At 34.5% G+C, this 22,617-nt stretch overlaps 3 protein-coding genes across 4 annotated transcripts in view; 1 reads left to right on the forward strand and 2 right to left on the reverse strand.

Annotated features, from left to right (window-relative positions):
• Positions 1-1,890: 1,890 nt before the first annotated feature.
• On the reverse strand, positions 1,891-3,389 carry LOC126735992 (60S ribosomal protein L10). Its single transcript, XM_050440122.1, has 4 exons — positions 3,255-3,389; positions 3,084-3,114; positions 2,805-2,963; positions 1,891-2,408 (listed from the first exon to the last, which is right to left on the reverse strand). The coding sequence occupies exons 2-4, from the start codon at positions 3,104-3,106 to the stop codon at positions 1,934-1,936; spliced, it is 657 nt and encodes a 218-aa protein (XP_050296079.1). The 5' UTR covers positions 3,107-3,114; positions 3,255-3,389; the 3' UTR covers positions 1,891-1,933.
• Positions 3,390-3,588: 199 nt separating this feature from the next.
• LOC126735993 (U6 snRNA-associated Sm-like protein LSm1) lies at positions 3,589-10,008 on the forward strand. Its single transcript, XM_050440123.1, has 3 exons — positions 3,589-3,764; positions 5,593-5,777; positions 9,786-10,008. The coding sequence occupies exons 1-3, from the start codon at positions 3,713-3,715 to the stop codon at positions 9,954-9,956; spliced, it is 408 nt and encodes a 135-aa protein (XP_050296080.1). The 5' UTR covers positions 3,589-3,712; the 3' UTR covers positions 9,957-10,008.
• A 9,498-nt stretch (positions 10,009-19,506) lies between these two features.
• The window catches only part of LOC126735886 (cubilin), a 145,697-nt gene continuing 142,586 nt past the window's right edge, over positions 19,507-22,617 (reverse strand). For both annotated transcript variants that reach the window (XM_050439984.1, XM_050439983.1), the window contains one exon: positions 19,507-22,095. In XM_050439984.1, the coding sequence (XP_050295941.1) occupies positions 22,009-22,095 (87 nt within the window). In that variant the 3' untranslated portion in view covers positions 19,507-22,008. The remainder of the gene's footprint in view (positions 22,096-22,617) is intronic.

A 22,617-nucleotide genomic window follows, 5' to 3' on the forward strand; every position in this document is an offset into this window, starting at 1 on the left:
TTTATAGGTATATACAGTGGATATCACATGCTATGTGGGATACTTCATAGTGTTAAATTTACCACGCTGTTTATTCTTTTTACCACCCTATTATTTTTTACAGTGTATGATAACATTGGGCATGGGGCACAAGAGCTTGAGCAGTGCGTCATGGATATGCTAAAGACATTTAATTTGGACATTCAAAATTGCAGGGGTCAGTCATATGACAACGCAAGCAATATGAGTGGTCGATTTTCTGGATTGCAAGCGCGTATTAAGGCACATAATGAGTTAGCAATCTATGTTCCGTGTGCCGGACATTCTCTCAATTTAGTTGTTCAAAATACTGCTTCGAAGCAACATCTTTTTTTATGCTAGTTCAAGCTTTTTATAAATTTTTTTCGGCTTCTACACATAGATGGAACTTGTTGTCTAGTACAATAAGAGATTCATCAGGCTCTGAGAAAAATGCTCATGCCAAAAAGGGCCAATACAACTCGTTGGTCTTCTCGCTTTGATGCCATAAAGGCGCTACAAAGTAGTTACAATTCAATAAAGACTTGTTTAAATAATATAGCAACAGATGTTAATGAGAAAAATATTGTAAGAGTCGAAGCAAGTTCGTTATGCGAAAAACTTAATTTCTTGGAAAATGGGATAATCTTATCGTTTTGGTTGGATATTTTGCAAAGGGTTAACGATGTTAATAAAACTGTACAAAGAGAGAATTTGGACTTGTGTACAACTTCCCAACTTTTCTCGTCTTTAGTAGAATATTTTGATTTCTTACGTGATCGCTTTGACCATTATGAGAGCTTAGGAATGTTGTTAACAGAAAACGAAAATTATATTGAAAGGCGAAATTAGGAGAAAAAAGTTCCGACGTAAATTTGAGCCAGAGAGATAAAATCCGCAAGCAGTGTTTTTTTTTAATAATCGATAATCTAAAATCTGAAATTATTCCTCGGTCAGAAATATATCGAACATGTTCAAATACATTTGAATTTCTTTTTAAGCTAAAATTAATAGAAGATGAAAATATCACTGTAGCAACCAAACTAAAGGAAAAATACAGCTCCGATTTAGATGAATATTTGCCTCAAGAATGTGTTCATCTAAAAAAACTATTAAATTCTATATCAGAAATTAAATTAGAAACTTTATTAGATTTAGTTCATGCATTATATGTGAATAAACTAATATCTACATTTCCCACTATCAATATTTGTTTACGTATTTTTTTTCTATAATGGTCACAAATGCAAGCGGTGAACGATCGTTTTCTACTCTAAAGAGAGTTAAAACCTATTTACGAAACTCAATAGCGCAAGGAAACTTAAACTCTTTGGCAATTATTTCAATTAATAAAGATATTCTTGATGAAATAGATACATCTTCTATAATCGAAAAATTTGCGTCACTAAAAGCAAGAAAACAATCGTTTAAGTAATTTATATGCATTATTATTATATAAGTATATTTATGTGTAATTTATTTTTTACGTTCCTTCAAAACCAAAGAATCTGTTTTACTTTTTGTAGAAAGCTTAAGAGTTGAGTTTGTTTTTTTTTGGGAGTTTTAGTTGTAAGAGTTTATGCTATAGAATCGTTTATTTTTATTTGTATACTGGCGTTGACCTGATGTATTTTTTATTTTGTTTTTTTTTGTGAAATTTGTCTGAACATTTTTTGAAATAAAAGTTTTTTCAAAAAAAATTTTTTTTTTTTGAACGAGTGGGGAGGGGCGCTGTATTTTTGTAGCACCGGGCGGCAAACTACCTTAAACCGGCAGTGGCAATATAAGCAGGAAAAAACAAAGGGGCTCTTCAATTTTTGAAACTATACGATTTCCTTACAAAATCTTTGATGTTTCTTGGTCTTCACATTAATAAAACAAAAAAACACATAATTAACTTAAATAAAAAATCACTTTATTGAGTCAAGATTACACATTAAGCATAAATCTCGTCCTGTACTTTCTTCCAGGCAGCCAAAGGTCCATGCTCAGGCCTGTACTTGACGTTGCAACCGTCTTGCGCCAACCTGCCTTCATTCTTCAGCTGTTCATACTGGTCCCTCTCATATTTGGTGAAACCAAACTTCTTGGACACATAGATCTTCTGACGGCCAGGGAACTTGAACTTGGCACGCCTCAAAGCTTCAATTACTTGAGCCTTGAAACGGTCAGTGGACCTGACACTCATGATTGGCTGTCCGATGCGGACACGAGCCACTACACCTTGGGGTTTACCAAAGGCACCTCTCATTCCAGTTTGGAGCCTATCAGCTCCGGCACATGATAACATCTTATTGATTCTGATGACATGGAAAGGATGAAGTCTCATACGGATGTGGAATTGATCTTTACCGCAGTTCTTGACAAGGTATTTGTTACAACAGATACGACCTGCTTCCAATGCTTCAGAGCTAAAAAAATTATTGTTATGGTTTAGAAAAATGTAAAATCATTTCACTTGCTTTTATTGCAGATGTCTCAAAAGCAGTAAAAATATGAGAAAGATTTAATAAGATAACTCAGCTCTAGAAAATATTAAAATACTAGAGTCAAAAAAGGAACAGATAAGTCACATATGTTATAAAGAATATCACAATATAAATTTATACAACTAAATTATTGGTATAAATAGATTGTAACTAAGATTCTCTACAAGAAACATAGCAGTACAGTTAGATAGTTGATTGTTTTGAAGTAATTCCTGGGTATCTTTTAATTAATTATTAGGTATTTATTGTGTGTAAAAGCATTTATATAAGAAACATGAATATACAATATTCAAAGTAAGGCAAGGTTAAGATGTTTACCTAAGTTGTTCATATTCGTCCGATACCAAGTGGACGCACAAGGGGAAGTCGTCTACGGCAGCCTTTTTCTTACCCAAATCGAAAATACGAATCTTTGGGTCTGGGACACCCCGACAGAAACGGGATTTGGGGTAAGGCTTGTTTTTACAGTAGCGATAACTAAAACAAAAACAGCCTAAATTAGTAATTCAGCAAAACCTGTATTATGTATAAATAAGTGGTATATGAGAAGCATATAAGGAGATTCAAAAGAAACTTTAGAGCAAAACAAAGACTTACCATCTCGCGGGTCGTCTGCCCATTTTGATGCCTAAAACAAAATAAATAAAAATTAAATCCAACAATATGTATATATACACAATCTATAATCTTTCTATTATTAATTTATAAGGGAATATCACAATATAACATAACGATTATAAAGATATTTTTAAAAATTCCAACACCAACCTGCAGTTTTCAACTGGGCAAAAAATAGAAGAACTTTTCTTGTTGACGTTTAATGACGTCTGTCAAACCAAATGTCACAAGACTGTCAAAATTGACGTTAATGACACCTTGTAAAATATAGCATAGCAAGTTTCGAGTACGAAATAGAATATTTGCTAGTTATACAACTTTCGGAAACTAAATAAAGTAAATGCTTGAATGGAGGAAAATTGTGTGTTATTACAATAATTTTTTATTGGAATTCGTGAGGAGAAGCTGGAGTTACTCACCTTGACTCCCGCAACGTTTGACAGTTATTCAAAATGGCGGCCGCTACGTCATCACAACAGCTGATTATAAATAATATTTTGAGGTTATGATCAATAACAATAAAGCAAAACCAAAATAAAACAGAAACTATTTTATGGATATTACAGTATAAATAATTAACTTTTTACCCTGAAACAACTCACCGTACAATGAACAAACTGGACCTCGAAGGGACGGCGCATCTTCTAGATGAGCTCGATAGTAAGACACATCATTTACTTTTTTTTTAAAATAGTGGATTATTTTTTTGGGAAATACTTCTTCATAAGGTACAATATATTATAACATAATAATATTCCCTTAATCAATGATAGTCACTGGTAACAAGGCTAGAATTGAATAACAGTGATATTCTGTAAATCCTAGTAGATATATTACAAGCTTCAAATCTACAAATCTTAGTCTATGGCATACTGTCCCTTAAAAAAATTAAATAATATTCAATCCTAAATATTTTAATATTTCCCCTGTTATTCGTTTTCAGCCAAATAACTATGGAACACAATTTTGTCAGTTTCATAATTGCTTTAATTTCTGTAGAAAATTCATTATATTCTTCTGGCCCTGATATATGAGATTGTACAGTCATTTGCTAGTTCTGCTAAATTCCTGATAAATACTTGTTGATTTAGAGACTTTGATTTTTGGCTGTTATGTATTACATTCTACATGTGCAAAACTCCTATACAAGATTTCTGTGGATGTTTATTAATCACAGTTAAATAAAACTCTCAATATTTTATTTTGAAGTACTTAAACTCTTCTACTCGAAATTCTGTCACAGAAGAGGAACTTCATGCTAGAATCAAGTATCGAGGATGTGATAGAAATTCAGTATTGTAAATATTAAATTTGTTTCCATAGGATCTGCATAATGCCTAAATCTATATACAGCTGATACCATTTTTATTATTTTATTAGAAATATGTGTAATATGTTCCTTCCAATTTCAGTTCTCATTCATAATTAGCCCTGTAAATCAGAGTCTGTCTGTTCTTCTAAAGTTTTTTTCACAGTCTTAACTATAGCAGCAATGTGTAGAATAATGCTTTTAATCAAGAGAGTCTAAGACGAAATATATTGTACAATATAACAAAGAGACCAAATATCTACCGATCCCTGTAGCACCCCACAATCAGTATTTTCCAGAAAGCTGACATATTCATTAAATTTTTCATATTCTTTTCACGTTAGATAAATATTATCTTATTAAGTTAGGACTAGTACCCATAAAACCCATTTTTTTAAATTTTGCCATTATTACATCAAAACTGACCGTGTCAAACGTCCTTTTCAAATCAACAAGTACTGCAACTACACTATTTTTATAATCAAGATCCGTGGATGTTTTCTTTGCAAGGTTCATTAGTAGCACTTAAGGTATTACTAAAATATTGGTCTCAAAGGCCTGTCACCCTCCCTATGAATATTTTAATGTAACTAGCTGGAATTAATAGTCTACTTTTTTTTATATAATTAGTGGGTTTTATTTTTAATGTTGTTGAATTTTCAATGTAGGTACATTATGTACACCTCCCATTTTTTTACTTAAGAATGTCGTTCTGTACTCTGTGATATTTGTATTTTATTAGGATTAATTTAGCTCATAGCCGAGGCCTTGTCAACAACTCTGTGATAATAAAGCTAAGCTAATTTCTAAATCTGAATTAAATCCGTATTGATATTTATGGATTTATGTGTTAATGACATGACAATGTTTTAGGACCTGACTTATGGAATGCACTTAATTTGCCAGTTGATGTTGGTGGAAAAGCACCAATCTTAATCTGATGTTAAAATATCTACAGGCTCTGTGTCTAAATGACATACATTATAAACTGATGTTTGGTCATGACCAAGCACTTAGTTGGTATATACTATTGTTGATTTGAATTTCTTCAAACTTAAGCTCATTTCCAATATTAAGTTCTTGAATATCCATATTTCATTAATAATACTTTGACTTACTTCACTGCAAGAATAATTAACCTATGAATCCTAAACATCATATAAGGGCGTTTTTTTGTAGAAAAACTAATGGTTCTACTGCGGGACGGACGTACTCTTATCGGATACCTACGCAGTATTGACCAATTTGCAAACCTGGTATTACATAGGACAATTGAGAGGATCCATGTTGGGAAGGAGTATGGGGACATCCCTCGAGGAGTTTTTATTGTTAGGGGCGAAAATGTTGTGTTGTTAGGTGAAATAGTAAGTATATTTCAGTAATTATATAGTAAGTGTTTTTGGTAACTCTTAGTTGGCATAAATAGCTGTGGCATTTTAATATAGCTTGTAAGTCTAGCATAGTTGGCGGAAAGAAGGGCAGAATTTATAGTAGGACAAATCATAGTAGATTCTTGTTATTCAACTAAGTTGCTTGTGCAACTGGCAGAGCATTATGACTACTCCGAATCCTTTCACAAAATGTTATGTGAGATCATCATTAATGCATTTCAAGTCAGGACGTTAAAGAAAAAAAATCTAGAAAGAATTGGATTACTAAGAGAATAAAGGTATCTGTAAGGAATCTCAGATCACTGCACTATATTCGCAAATTTTTTATAAATAACAACAGTTTTGTTAATTATTTTAACACATATAGAGCTTTGTATAGAAAGCTAAAAATAATTATTATTTCAAAGAAAGATTAAGTAATTCAGGTAATATTCAGAGAGAAGCTTGGAAAGTGGTCAATGAACTGACAAGAAAGCAAAGGAATGTTTCGTCCCTAGGCTCAAATATAGAACCTACTCAATTGAATGAATTTTACTAAGTAATTCCCTTGCATTAGGGTGCTGATCCTAAAACTGCCTCTAATTACAGACCCATAGCATTGCTTTCAGTCCTGTCCAAAATTATTGAAAAATTAGCAAAAATCCGCATGGTATCATATCTGACTCAAAAAAAAATATAATTCTGAGTGAGCAGTTTGGGTTTCAGGAGAACAAAGGAACATTGGATGCCATTTTTTCATTTTTAGAGTCTTTATATCTAGAACTCAACAATGGCGAGCTTACTGCAGCGGTATTCTGTGATCTGACCAAGGCATTTGATTGTGTTGATCATGGAGTGCTGCTGTGGAAGCTTGAGCGGTACGGATTTAGAGGGCTGTCTCTTCAATAACTTGGTTCATATTTAAGAAATAGGCGACAGACTGTAACTATAAATGGTGTATTATCAAAGGAGCAATTTGTGTGCCCCAGGGATCAGTGTTGGGTCCGATTTTGTTTTTACTGGACATAAATGACATGGCAAGTCTAAACATCACAGGTTCGACAACAACACCCCTTTTGCATTAATCTGCCAAGCACTCGAGAGCCGCGGCTCAGAACCCTGTTTGGTTAGCTGGATAGAGGCCATGCTCTCGAAACGTCATGTATCTGCCCAGCTCAACAACGAGATTGTCGAAACGTTGGCGGCTAGGGGCTGCCCGCAGGGAGGAGTATTGTCCCCTACCTTGTGGTCGACAGCCTGATAAATCTTTTAAACAATGCTGGCCTATACACACAGGCCTACGCTGATGATCTGGTAATCCTTTGCCCAGGGAAAGACGCCGTCTCAATGCGGGGCCCTATGATGAGAGCCCTGCGTATGTTGGACATATGGTGCCTCTCGGGGGGTCTCAGGATTAACCCCAAAAAAGCAGAGCTCCTACTATTCACGAGGAGACGTAACTTTGGCACGCCCCCTGTTATATCTCTAGGTGGCGTGCAGCTGCGTTACTCCAGGACAGTTCGATTTTTAAGAATCAAGTTGGATCGCAAACTCTCCTGGCACGATCATGCAGACACCAGAATGAAGAAGGCCACCTGCGCGCTATGGGCCTGCAGGCGGGCTTTCGGCAATACCTGGGGTCTGTCTCCTAAGATCCTCCACTGGATCTACTCGCGCATTGTGAGATTTCTTCTCACATACGGGGCTATCGTTTGGTGGTCATGTACGGAGAAAGCGAAAATTCGTGCTCAACTGGACAGAGTCCAACGTCTTGCATGTCTCAGCATAACGGGTTCCATGCGCTTGAGACTCTGCTGAGCCTTCCGCCTCTGGACCTCGTTGTGCAATTCGAGGCAATGAGGAGGCTATACGTCCTTGGCGAACTACGTGCTAGCGAAACCGGTCACGCAAAAATTTGGTCACGGGCCATACAGGAATGTCCTCTCCTTCTGATGGGCAGTGACTGCATGGCTCCAGTGACTGTGGACTGCGAGGGATTCGTGACGCACATTGCAGGCAGAGAGGAGTGGCAGCATTTCAACAGACCTGCATTGCTAAATAGGGGGACCATCTGGTACACAGATGGCTTCAGAATGAATAACAGAGCTGGATCAAAGCTTATTGGTGGGATCCCACATACCAGTAGGGCATACTCGCTGGGGGAGCACGCCACTGTCTTCCAGGCCGAAGTATTCGCTGTAATAAAATGCGGACAGAAAATCCTAAGCTGCGGACACCGCAATACAGTCGTATCAATATGCTCGGACAGCAGAGCTGCCATTAAGGCTATCACGGCCGCAAAGGTAAGCTCCAAGCTTGTACTAGAGTGCATAAAAGTCCTGAAAAAACTGGTACAGGTTGGATGCAGGGTCCAGCTCGTCTGGATACCTGGCCACGCAGGCCATGCAGGTAATAAGGAAGCGGACTCTCTTGCCAGACTGGGATCCGCGAATGTGCCGATGGGGCCGGAACCCATAGTTGGTATCGCCAAATGCGTTGCGGTCGCGTCAATGAAGGGTCTGCTGGACAAGTGGACCCACCGAAGATGGACTGAGTCCCCTGGTATGAGACAGGCCAAAGCGCACATAGGTGGGCCCTCTGCCTGTCTCACCAAAAATCTACTAGGCCTAAAAAGACGCGAAATTCGGCTAGTGACATGTCTTTTAACCGGTCACTGGCACTTAAGAAGCCATCTCCATACTATCGGTATTGCGGACAACCCGGAATGCCGATGGTGCTGTGAGGAGGATGAAACTGTTCACTGAGGAGTAACCATGTAGTCGGGGAGTGTCCAGCACTCACGCGCGCCAGTTTCAAATACTTGGGTAACACTTTCAGTGTACCGAGCGACTTTAAGTCCTTCAGACCAGAGAGCCTTATCGGTTTCTCTAAGGCCGTTGGGCTCTGGTAACCCCCGGTGGCGCATGACGGGTCCTATATGCACAACTGCCTTGGCAGCCCACTGTTTCGTCAATTCAAGATCACAGGTAAATTTACTCAATTTGCAGGTGATGCAACAGTGCTGTCGCATGATCTTAGTGCTGCAAAACTAAATGAATAGGGACATTGCTGTAATAAAAACATGGTGTGACTGTAATAAATTAACTCTAAATATTGCCAAAACCAGTATTATGAATTTTAAATGGAATATAAGTAAAGTATCCTTGGGTACAAGTGCTTTAAAAAATTTGAGTGAAAATAAATTTCTGGGAATAGGCATAGACAATAAATTAAAATTTGAAAGCCATATTAGGCTACTAAGCAATAAACTAGCATCAATTTTTTATGCTCTTAAGGTGGTGTCCCAGGAGGTTGAGTTTAGTATTGCCAAAAATACTTATTTTGCATTAATTAAATCAAATCTAAGGTATGGATTATGTTTCTGGGGTGCATGTTGTGACCAACTTTTCAAAAGTGTCTTTGTGTTGCAAAAAAGGGCTATCAGATACGCATGAAAAATTGGAGTGAGGGTATTATTCATGCAAAGAACTTTTCATTTCACACAAAATCTTAACTCTGCCTTCTTTATTCATTTTGGAATCCGTTTGTCTTATTCATAAAAAATATAGAAATCACAGCAATGTAACAGAAAGACATGAATATAGCAGTACAAGGGCCAATGATGTAACTTTACCTATACCCAACAGTACATTAATAAAAAAATCTTATCACAGAGACTCATAATAAAAAGCTCTTTCGAAAAAATGTAAAAGGATTGCTTGTTGCAAAAGGCTATGAAATATAGGAGAGTTTTTAGCAGAGAGATTTTAAATGTACTGTGTCCTTTTTTAACATGCTTTATGTAAATTTATCATGTAAATTTAGGTTTGAATTTTAATATTGTAATTTGTTTATTTGTATTATATGTTAAATCTAGTTTTATTGTATTCTTACTATATTATGGTTTGTTCATTTTTTTTGTTTTTTTTTACAGCTTTGTCAACAAGATTTCTTATGACAATAAAGCTTATATTGATTGATTGACATCACATTATTTTTTAGGACCAAAACAAAGAAGATAATTTACCATTGCGTCAAGTGTCTGTAGACGATATTTTAGATGCTCAACGTAAAGAGCAAGAGGGAAAAGTGGAAAAACAAAAATTAATGTCACAAGCTTTAAAGGAGAGAGGCTTTCAAATGAATTCCGACATGACTCATGATGATTATTAGGTGATTTCTTTTTTTTGTATTTATTTTTTGTAATAATTATTCTTATTTTATTTATGGTAGTTTTTTTTAAACACCTGCTTTTGGCGAGGAGGGAGGGAGAAATGACACTCTAGTCTTGTAATTACATTTTTTTATTTATTATTTATTCGTCTTCTAGTCGCTGTGAGCATTTTGATATATTAATAATAAGTATATTACAGATCGCGACCGTATTATTTATTTTTATTATAATTAACTCTTAACATTACTTAACAGCATTAAATTTAACAAATAACATATTACTTTATGAGGATGAGGATTTTTTTTATTAATTTGAGGAAGTATTTACCACTTAAGATCCTTAAAAGGGTCTTAATAATAGTGACCCCCTCAAATAAGCCAATATAATATAAATTATTATATATACAGGGCGATTTGTTAATGCACCCTGTATAATGTGCCGAATCATAAAGCCTCGGCTTTGTAATTCAGCATATGGTTTTTATTTTATACAAAATAAACTAGTCGCCCACAATAGGGCTACTCTACATATAAATATCTCAATACAATAATAATAATAATTAAATTAAATCGCGATTGTACAGGGTGTGTGTTTTGGAAGCCGGTTTACTAATCGTATTATCGGAATGATTCATTGAAATTGTAAAGGTGTAGATTTTACATATAAGAGAGGTAAAACCGATAAAAACTGTAAAACTTTATATGAAAAGTTTAGATTCAACAATGCATCATTTTATTAACCCATTAACGCCTAGCGTTACAACATGGCTACGGCAAACACGTGACTACTCAAAGTGCGATGGCATTGGCCTTGCGCTAGTAAATTTGTTGCGAGCGTTTCATATCACCAATCACGGTGTGCAAAAACCACCCGTTTCCGTAAAAACGCCGAACTGTGTGTGTTTAGTGCGGTTAAATTTGAAATAGTTATTGAAACATCGTGAAAATATGTATATATAATTCGAGTAAGTTTAATTTATTTTTTATGTGTAATAGTGAGGGTTATTTTGTTACACTGCGATGCTCAGAATACTATGGCTTATCGTTGGCCAAATTTGGAATAAAATCCATTGATAAGTTAGTGAGTTACAAGGGCGTAAACTTGTATGTTACCATATTATTATGTCAACACTAGGCGTTTGCACTAAGTGATTACAGATATGGCTTTTCATTTGCGGAAGCGCTTGATATGGTGTATAACGATGATCTTGACGGCGATATTTACATTGAGCCACCAGAACCCAATGTAGACATAGGTGAGGACGATTTTTTGATCATTTTTTAGTAGGCTAGTTGACAATTTGACAGCTCGACAGTTGCGAGCCCCGGCCGTAATAAGATTATACAATAACGAGAGATTGGGTACCCAATATGAGGTTGAATGTGATGCAAATATAGCAGATCAGGAAACAAATACTGTGCCTACTCCGGTTCTTGTGCAGGAATACACAACTTGGCTAAAAGATAGGCGAAACCAGTCTAAATCATTTATACCTCAGTGGGAAAAAGGAGCAGACTATGCAGCTGTACCGCCACCAGATTATTCCAGATTTGAGCAAATGTCCGTAATTCAAATTTTCGAAGACTTTATAGATGATGAATTTATAAAACATTTGGTGACGGAAACTCGCAGCACTATGCATTATTTTTGAACTGTCCAGACCCTAATATTACACCAGATGAAATTCGTTGCTTCATAGCAATATTATTTGTAAGCGGCTATAATAATTTGCCATCTAAAAGGCAATATTGGAGCAGTGGCGAAGATCTTAAAAATTTAGCTGTGTCTCAAGCAATGCGCCGATGATCGATTTTTACAGATCACTCGGTTTCTTCATTGCTCTGATAATACAAAACTAGACAAAAATGATAAGTTCTACAAGATTCGGCCTGCCACAGAAATGTTAAAAAAACACTGTTTGAAAAATTTCGTTCCGGAACAAAATTTGGCTTATGATGAGAGTATGGTTCGATATTTCGGGCGACATAGCTGCAAGCAATTTATTCGTGGAAAACCCATTAGATTTGGGTATAAAATTTGGAGCCTAGGGGAGCGGGGGGGAATAGGAGCCAGCGCGTAATGGGAGTCACCTCGTTATTTACGCCATGATGTGCGTAATGTAATCTTGGAACGCAGCTAACATTTAACATTGATGCTTTTAAACTACTTTGAACGGTTCACTTTCGGCAGTCTTCCGACACGTTTGTCGGTATTCGCAAATTATACTCTAAAGACACGCAATACGAAATTTGAAGGTAAGTTTTGAATTATGAATTATTATGCTTTCTCCTTTGGTTGTATTACTTAGATATACATTTAGATTCAAGAAACGTGTTTGTTTTGCTGTTAGCATTAACTGTTTTTAAATTAGGAAACTAAAATCAAGATGGCGTTAGTTGGGGTAATTGGAGCCACGATATGGCTCCAATTACCCCCATGGCTCTAACTACCCCAATTTTTTGGAAATTAAAAATTTATTGTAATGCGGCGCAATTGGTCGGCGAAGGATTAGCTAGATCAGAAAAGCAGCCGTGCGTTGTGGAATTCCATACCAAACATTGCAGAAACGATTGAAAAAAGGACAACTGCAAAGTTCAGGAAAACTTGGTAGACACCCCATCTTTACCCTTCAGCAAGAAACGGAAATGGCACAACATTTATTAACCACGGTTTTGTCTAAACAGAATTTCAAGAAGTCCAATATTTTTAATATGGATGAAACGGGAATAACGACAGTTCAAGAACCTGGAACTATATTGGCTAGAAAAGGTCAGTTCGGCAACGAGTTGGGAGCGTGACAAAAACATTACTGTAATTTGTTGTATGAGCGCTGCCGGATCGTTTGTGCCCCCATTTTTTATATTCCCCAGAAGACGATTTTCTCCACTACTTGCTAAGGATGGGCCTCCAGATGCGGAATATCAGGTTACTTTTAACGGCTGGACTAATGAGGAAATGTTCGAATTGTGGCTTAGGCATTTTGTAAAATTTGTTAAGCCCAATCGTGATGAACCAGTATTACTTATTCTAGATAATCATTCTAGTCATGCAACGCTTGAAAGTTACAATTACTGCAAAGAAAATTTCATTACGATACTGGAGGGACAGTATTCATCACATCGGATGCAGCCGTTAGATGTAACATTTTATGGTCCACTAAAGAAGTCCTACTATAAAGAATGTGACAATTACATGAAGTCAAATAACCTCACACAAATCACTCCATATGATGTTGCAAGTCTTTTTAACAAAGCTTATTCCAAAGTTGCTTCTTTGGAAAAGGGAATATCAGGGTTCAGATGCACAGGTATTTTTCCATACCAGCCAGATATCTTTACTGATGCTGATTTCGTCTATAATTGTGTGCCACCAGCTTGCGTGGATACTAATGAGAAGACAACGGGATCACCGGCAAGTAGCTCTAAAATAACAGAAGCAAACAGCAAAGCCAATGCCCAAAATCAGACACGGTCTCCTGTGATTCATAAAACACCAACAAAAGATGAAAGTAGTCGATCATGCGATCCCATACCAGGTTTTTCGACATGGCAAGATGAATCTGATCAGTCCATTAATACGTCGTCCATCTCTGATCTCCTTTCTATAATATCCCCATTGCCTCAAAAAGACGATAATAAAAGCAAGAACTTAAGACAAACACGAAAACAGCATTCCGAAATTTTTACCCAGACACCTATAAAGATATTTTTTGGAGAAAAAAAGCGAAAGAAACAAGAACGTGATGAAAAAAAAAGAACATGTAAAGGCATGAAAACAGAGAACATAAACAAAACTAAAAAGAACAGCAAAATAGAAAGTGCTAAACGACAAGCAGGAGCAAACGAATTGTGGTCATCAGAAGATGAAGAACCTTTGAAGAAAACAGTTATTAGCACATATATGTGTCCAAAACGGAGTCAAAACCAGTTAATAAATATATTAAATATGCAAAAGGAAAAGTTGTTTACAAAAAAGGCACGAACAAAAGACAAGTTGCTGAAGAATCGTCATCTTCAGAAGACGAAGAGATAAGTGAAAAAGATATTTGTGACGACGACGAGTGCGATGATCTTAGCGAGAGCGCCGCTTATTTGTGACGACGTTGGAAAAAATAATGAACTGTGGTACCGTTGTACGAATTGTGGCAGTTGGGCACACTTCGAATGTTCAGGCGTAGAAGATGCAGAGGGCTATATTTGTGATTTTTGTTTACGACGGTAGTTATATTTTAGCATGTATGTATTTTTGCTTAAGAATTTATGTTACATTTTCAAATAAAGTCCATTTTTTATGAGAACCAGCTTAATACTTATTAAAAAGATCTTAAAAACTACAATAATAAATCTGGCTCCCATTACCCAATCGTTGTGGGAAATGAGAGCCAATCGCACTTTTTTATAAAAAGAAATAAATTCATTTTTTCAACAACTGTTATTAAAATGTAACGTTAAAAAATCCTTTTAAACGCTGGTATGTTTGAAAGAACTTGAAAGTTTTTTTTTATATTTCTATTGACAATAATGCATTAAGTGGCTCCAATTGCCCTCCGCTCCCATAAATACTACAGACGGCTATTTGGTAAATTTGATGTTTATCAAGGTAAAAGTCCCAAACCTAATGCGGACCACGATTTATTGTTTGGCAAAGCTGCAAGCCCTTTGGTAGTAATGTTAGATGAATTGCCGCCAGAACAAAAGGATTTGCGATATGAACTTTATATGGATAATTTGTTTTCAAACCCAGCGCTTTACTCATATTGGCAATTTCGTGGTTATTCTGCAACTGGAACAATTCGTCCAAACAATGCCCTCTCACGAATAAAAAAATGTTTGTCAAAAAAGACCGTGGATATTTCGAAACAGCCATGGAGAAACCCGATGGCCATTTGTATGTGAGATGGATGGATAATTCAGTGGTAACTATGATGTCTACTTCGCATGGAACTCAAGAAATTGGACAAGTTAAAAGGTAACAACAAAAGAAAAATATAATGGTTACACGACCAAAAGTTATTGCGAAATATAATGCCCACATGGGAGGAACTGATCAGATAGACCAGAACCTTGGCTGCTATCGCATCGGTATTCGAGGTAAGAAATGGTATTGGCTTTTGCTAACCTGGATTTTCGATGTTGCTCTTCATAACTTCTGGATACTATACAATCGATCTCGAAAACAAAAGGTTTCATAGGTAGAGTGTAAAAGAGAGGTGGCGACCGTATACTTGAAAAAATTTCAAGTTTTGCCGAAAGGATCTGGGCGGCGAGCTTCTGCATTGGAATCTCCAGATTCGCGAGTTTCGGATAATATCTGGTTTGATTGAGTTCAACAAACAACATAAAACAAACGAAGACGATGTGCACTCAAAACATGCAACTCCACAGTAAGAACCATGTGTTCAAAATGTGATGTAGCTCTATGTATTTCTTGCTTTGCACCTTATCATTCCCGTTAACTTAAACCTGTTTACTTATTTTATATTACTTAGTATAACGTTCTATAATTAAATTCTAATATTTTCTAATTAAAAAAGATTGTTTCAATTTTAGGTAGTGTAAAGTCCTAGCGTTGCCATATGGTAACGGTTAATATCTCCAAATGTAACTGTTCCTGAACGTATTTTTAGTAATCTTAAAAGAGCATAAAAAAAATAATTCCGGCGCTAATGGGTTAATGAGAAGTTAATTTTTCAGCCCGCACTTTACACGTAACTTCTAGACCCTCACAAAAATAATAGAAAACAAGAAACTTCAATATCTCTCGCACTTCCGTAAAAATCATTATACAATAAGATTATATAATATAAACTTTAGTACCTAAATCACCAATAATTTCGGAATATAGTTTCTTTTTCTTTAACTATTTATTTAAAAACAATTCTATATAAATGTCAATCTAAATAACAATCGTGGAGGGTCCTCCCGGGGGGGGCCTTAGCATTATATAGGGTGCAATTTTGCTACATGTTTATAGACTTTATAAGGCTAAAAAATGTTTTCTAGGCCTTTTAGACTTATAAAGTGAGCATAAATAACAATAAGTCTGAATATAATTTTTAATTTCCGAACTGTTTAGTGTGCTTTTTGGAAAATTGTTAAAAGAAACTTGTTTAGGTAAGGGAGTGGGAATTTGACACTGTTTATAAGTACTTATTATGATTACACAAATTACCCTGTTTTTTTTTTTATAAGTTTTTTTTTATCGACCATCTTAACAGAAAACCGAACAAATATGTGTGAAAAATCGTGTAGCGGAAGACGTATATTTTTCATAGTTTTCTTTTTAACTAAACCTATTTCTTACTTGGTGTTTTTTTGTGTGTCGAGTAAAAATACAATTTTTTACATTAAATTTAAAAAAAATGGCATAAATATATATATATATATATATATATATATATATATATATATATATATATATATATATTAATATACAGGGTGATTCAAATTAATCTGGGGGAGGAGCGTGATCTGGATCACCCTGTATGGTGCTGCTCTGGCCAGGTTGCCAAATCTGGCCAATTTTCCTAATCACATCTAAAAAACGCTTTTGTGTCTCTTCTATCATAAATTTAGACACCTTTACACGTTACAATACTATTGTTTACTTAACGTAGGGGTACATGAAGGTTCCTCATAAATTAGGCCTCTTATTAATAATAAACAAAGAAAAAACAGCTTTCGAGGTACACCGAAAGAAATACTGGAGGCGGTAAAAACAACATTAACGACCTTCATGTTGAACTAAACCAGTGTTTTTAATAAGCTAATTAATTAAATCATACATAAATTGTTTCAGTCATTTCTTACAATATTAATTTATTTTAATTTTTATAACAAAACACCCATAGACGAGAACTTCTCTCACTACGTAAGCGAAATGTTTTTTTTAATTATTAATTTTTTTTTTAATTTTTCTTAATTTATATATTTGTAACACGGCAGTAGGATTTCCGCTAAATATTTATTTAGTAAATGTCTGATTATTTTATAACTTACACGCACTAGGAAGAATCCATTCGTTGTTAAAATAAAATTATTTTATATTTATTTATAATAAGCACCCTTGTGGTTTCGTTTTGTTTGTCATATTTGTGGAGTAATAATGGAAATTGCTAAAAATAATTTGAAGCTTAATTTAAATGATTTTGGCTACTGCATTCGTCAAGTTGGTGAAAAATAGCTGAAAAACTTGAGATATTTATTTTCAGGAATAAAAAAAATTTTTTTTTTAGACAACAGTTAGTGTAAAAATGATTATGACTAGGGGAGAATGTTCCACAATCAGACAAGGCATGTAATTTTGAAATTTCCGCCGCAAGTTTGACGTTTTTCGTTCGGATAGTGCGGTTATACACGCCGATGTGGTAAACCACAGAGAAAATAAGAAGAGGGTAATTAGAGAGTACACTGTGTCCCATTTTGGATGAGACTGCAGGGTATCTCTGTCATTTTTTAAGATAGAGCTTTGCGGTTTTCGCGACCCTGTATCACTTTTTTGTAAAACTTTTAAAGCCACAAACAGAAATATTCTAACTACTTTTGTTCCTGAAATACAGGGCGAAAACGAAAATGTTCACTTTTGGAGATGTTATTATTTTTCTGGCCCTGTATAAGATAGAATAAAAATGAAAACTGCTTATAATAGATATTTTTACATAAAAGTCAGTGGCGTATTTAATTTTTTTTCCCAATGCACTGTTTTTAAGATTGGGCACAAACTTGGTATTTTTTAAATGGAACACCCTGTATATTTTAACGTCAAATTTTTGCATTTCTTTTCTAAATACATTGATGTATCACAACCTATTCTTTAGTAAATTTTAGCTTCAAAAATCAGAAAAATCCATATTTATTTTTGTTTTTAATAGTAGGCCATGAATTCTTTGACACATGCATAAAAAAATGTTTTGTTTATTGCATTCATGGAAACTAAGTCACAAACAGACTCAATACATATCAATAATGATGGCTGACGGTGAAAATATGGAATTCCAAAATTTTGAAAAGTATGATATTATAAAATGTTTAAACCTTTCTAACGAAAATGTCGAAGCGGCGCAGCAATTATATTTAAATAGGTAAAGCTCTAGCCTATTTTATTTTGTTACAAAATTCAAAAAATAAAAAAGATCTTATTAGGTTTCTAGAAAGACGTCAGCCATCTCGGGCTACGGTATTCCCCAAATTTCCTGTAGAAAGATAGAGGAAGAGATAGGAGTTTCCAAAACAAAAGTGCAAAAAATTTTAAAAAAGCATAAATTTAAACCGTATAAGATAAATATTATTTAAGAATTGCATCCTAACGATCCGTTTAAACGACTGGAATTTTCTAATTGGTTTTTAACCAAAACTAATGAAGATCCGGATTTTGTAAAAAATGTAATATGGTCTGACGAATCCCATATAAGCAGTAGTGGCATATTTAATAGGCAAAATACCAGACATTGGTGTCAAGAAAACCAACATATTACTTTTGAACGACAGCAACAAGGCCGATTTGGTTTTAGTGTTTCCTGTTTTGTATTGGGCACTAAAATTGTATATACAACTTTTGAGGGTAGCTTAACTGCCCAACGATATCTAAATATATTGCAAAATAATTTGCCAGAGTTGCTGGAGGACATACCTTTAGCCCAGCGACATCAAATATATTTCCAGCAAGATGGAGCGCCCGCTCATAATTCAAGGGTAGTTAGAGAATATTTAAGTGCACACACGGGCCAATCAGATGGCCCCCGAGGTCACCGGACTTAAGTGTTTTGGACTTTTTTGTATGGTCGTACTTAAAAAATAAAATTTATGCAAATCGGCATAATAATATAAATGAACTCCGAGCGACAACTGAAGAAGCATTCATAAACTTACAAAGGCAACCCTTTATAATTTTAAATGCCTTAAGACGAATACAGACTGTATGTGGTTTTTGTATAAGACAAAATGGACAGCAGTTTGAACAGTTTTATTAAATTTATATTTGTTGTTTTTTTTTTGGTTTTTTTAATTAATTTTCTAATTTGATTCTTTTAATTACTAATTATTTTTCTTTTTATTACTAATATATTTTTTTTGTTTTTAACATTTTTATGTTTATATTAATATTTTAAGTTAATGTTTAAAATATAGTTAAATAAACAGGTTTAAATCACATGGCGTTTTAAAAAAGTAATAATTAAATGCATGTGTGTAAGAATTCATGGCCTACTATTAAAAACAAAAATAAATATGGATTTTTCTGATTTTTGAAGCTAAAATTTACTAAAGAATAGATTGTGATACATCAATGTATTCAGAAAAAAAAATGCAAAAATTTGACGTTAAAATATACAGGGTGTTCCATTTAAAAAATACCAAGTTTGTGCCCAATCTTAAAAACAGTGCATTAGAAAAAAAATTAAATACGCCACTGACTTTTATGTAAAAATATCTATTATAAGCAGTTTTCATTTTTATTCTATCTTATACAGGGCCTGAGAAATAATAACATCTCCAAAAGTGAACATTTTCGTTTTCACCCTGTATTTCAGGAACAAAAGTAGTTAGAATATTTCTGTTTGTGGGTTTAAAAGTTTTACAAAAAAGTGATACAGGGTCGCGAAAACCGCAAAGCTCTATCTTAAAAAATGACAGAGATACCCTGCAGTCTCATCCAAAATGGGACACAGTGTACCTTTTTTACGTATAAGACTCTAAAATTTTATAATTTTCAAACAAAATCACAATAACCTAAAGAGTAAAAGAAAATGGGATGTTTTACCCTTACCAACCCCCGCATGTGACGCACCTGAATAAAATTAAAAAAATTTGAATTTAGAATCTTATTCACAACGAAATGTTTATGCAGTACACCAATTTTCAAAATTTAATTCTAAAGGGTTTTAAAGTTATAGAGAAAAAATTGTCTTCAAGGGGTCCTATTCAAAGGGGCGTAGCTCCCTTAGGAAGCAATTTCGAACCCATATTAATATGAACTTTTTGCCTTATTTTCATACAAGGATTACGCCCCTGAAAGGATGCCGCTTACTTTTGAATCACCCTGTATAGCGGGATTCTTGACGATGGATTTGAGAGTAGAATCGAGGTTTTAGGGTGAAGCTTTTGGTAGTTAGGGCAGTTTTGGCTGGAGTATTTTTTTTGCAAATTATCTTAACTCATTTTTACTTTCTTTGACAATATTTTCACGAAATATTTGGATTATTCTTAAAAGGGTAAAAGTGAATTAAAGGGCATTTCTTACCAAACAATTTCGTAGGAGAAAAATTCTTGTAGCTAAAAAACTTTTTAAGTAAGAGCAATTTTGCCTGCCAAGGTCTAAGAGCATACATATTTGAGGTTTTAGAAACGCATATTACAGCATTCAGATTTTTATACTTTGGCGGACATTTTTAGACCATAAGTTGGGAACCACTTTGAATATTTCCATAATTTTTTTACGCTTATATAGCAGGACTCCTGACGATGGATTTGAGAGTAGAATTGTGATTTTAGGGTAAAGACTTTGATAACTAGGGCAGTTTTGGTTGGAGCGTTTGTTTCGCATACAATTTTCACTTTCTTTTCAAATGTTTACACGAACTAATTGAAATCTTCTTAAAAGGCTAAAGCCAATGAAAGGCCATTTATTACCAAACATTTAATAAATTAGCAATTCTTGTAACTCCAAAACTTTTTTTGAGTTAGAGTCAAATTTGTCGGACAAGGTACGAGTGCCTATAAATTTGAGGTATTTAAAACCCATATTGCACCAGCAAGATTATATTTTTTGTCACATATGTAAAACTGTTATTTCTTCCTGGTTGATGTAATATTATTTAAATCCTAAAATATTATTTCCTTAATTAAATCAATATGTGAACGTGCATTAAATTAATTAACATTTAAAATGATGATCAAGTATTTCACTCAATATACAAAACTGGTTCGCTTAAAGATAAAGCAACGTTAATCTGATAATTGAGTAAACATTAATTTAAGCGATTTATGGTTTGAACTAATTATTTCTTAAATGATGCATACAAATTTGCAGAAAATGACTACTTTTGCCTTTAATAGTTTATTGGAATAAACTTTTAAATGTTAACCCAACTACTAAATTTTAACATGTTTTTAAAGTTTGACTAACGTTGAAATATACCTAGATGCCTTTAAAAGTTTTTTTTTGATAAATTATCCATTTTCAAAATGACAAACCTAAAGATGTTGATATATACGATTCAATTTTCTCAGTGACACATTCTTCTTGCGTTCAATTAGTAATTGAACATTTTACTGTTGACACATTTTGACACATTTATTTTCGAATTAGTTTATTTATTAGGACTATTCTAATGCTTTGTGGTCTAAACCGAAATTTTTTTATTTTTACAAGTAAGTGGATCGACTTTATACTCATTTTCAGCAATTTTTTTCTAACTAAGCCAATATAGTAGGGCAAAATAATTTTGATCAAGTCATAAAAAACCCAAATTTTCCATATAATTCGACCTCCAAAATGTGACAAACAATCAGACTCCAACTTTAACCGAATTCTAAGGGCCGGTACATGAAATTGTGCGAACGAGTGCAACTATAACCTAATAATAAAAGTTACTTATTGCGGGTGATTTTTTGAACGTAAAAAATTAAAATTTTCCGCGAATAAAAAAACCGTTTAACATCACTGTTGAACAGTCAGTCACTTGAGTCACAATTCACTAATTTTACTCGTTAATTCTAATATAAAAGTGTAAATACCATTTTCATTATTATACTCGAAAAGGAAACTAAAAAAGGGGTGGGGCCACAATATACAGGGCGGTCCGGTCATTGTTGATGATGATTGTCTCTCCTAACTATTATTGTATTATTATCATTACGGTAAGGGGTGTGAAAAAAAAACTGCAACAACACCCTGTATATAACACAGTCGTTTTAAAACTCGCGCGCACGATCACATCCGAATGCGTTCGACCAGTCGCTCGGTCGTCTCCGGCAAGTAATAGTAGTAAGGCCTCGTGGCCTCGTACAGACATTTGAAAAACCAACGTTTCGCCAAAAACGGCTTCAGCCGTCATCAGACACTGTCGACTGATGCGAATCGTTCGCCGAGATCGTCGCAGAAATGGGGCACCTGTTGTCTCGACGTTCCTGGAATGGCCACCTGGAATGGAAAAATTTCTTTTACGTCATTTGTTAATACCAGGAAGTACATGACAATTTCGTTAATTTCTATACCTAAGTTGAACTCTGTGACACTCGATCCTTTTTTATTAGATCCCAGCGAAAGCGCAGGACATACACTTTAAAGCCAAAATCGATAGAAATCTTGTTGAATCGACAATGTCAATTCTCCAGATTTTGAACATATGAGTGTTGGGTTTGAAGTGAGTGGTAAGCGGGTTTTGGCCCCTACTATATATAGACCACCTTGTGGAAATACCGTCACTTTTCTTGATACGTTAGAAAATGTACTGGCGCAAGCAATGACGCTTTGCGATTATATTTTATTACTTGGTGATATAAATATTAATTTACTAAATAAAAATGTGAATTCAAGAAACCTTAAAAATGTTTTAAATATTTTCAACTTAAAACAATTAATAACTGAACCTACACTCCATAATTTATTGACAAATAGGTCAAGTCTTATTGATGTGATTATTTCAAGTCAAGAACTTGAAGT

This window comes from Anthonomus grandis, chromosome 5 (genome assembly GCF_022605725.1).
Source record: "Anthonomus grandis grandis chromosome 5, icAntGran1.3, whole genome shotgun sequence".
NCBI classification, from domain to species: domain Eukaryota; kingdom Metazoa; phylum Arthropoda; class Insecta; order Coleoptera; family Curculionidae; genus Anthonomus; species Anthonomus grandis.

What these genes read in the sequence shown, in the direction of transcription:
- LOC126735993 (XM_050440123.1), top strand. Translation starts at nt 3,713, where the DNA reads ATGAACAAACTGGACCTCGAAGGGACGGCGCATCTTCTAGATGAGCTC. An exon ending in TCTTCTAGATGAGCTCGATA is followed by an intron (nt 3,765 to 5,592) that starts GTAAGACACATC and finishes GTTTTTTTGTAG; the next exon opens with AAAAACTAATGGTTCTACTG. An exon ending in TTGTGTTGTTAGGTGAAATA is followed by an intron (nt 5,778 to 9,785) that starts GTAAGTATATTT and finishes ATTATTTTTTAG; the next exon opens with GACCAAAACAAAGAAGATAA.
- LOC126735992 (XM_050440122.1), bottom strand. Translation starts at nt 3,106, where the DNA reads ATGGGCAGACGACCCGCGAGATG. An exon ending in GGCAGACGACCCGCGAGATG is followed by an intron (nt 2,964 to 3,083) that starts GTAAGTCTTTGT and finishes TTTTTGTTTTAG; the next exon opens with TTATCGCTACTGTAAAAACA. An exon ending in GACGAATATGAACAACTTAG is followed by an intron (nt 2,409 to 2,804) that starts GTAAACATCTTA and finishes TAATTTTTTTAG; the next exon opens with CTCTGAAGCATTGGAAGCAG.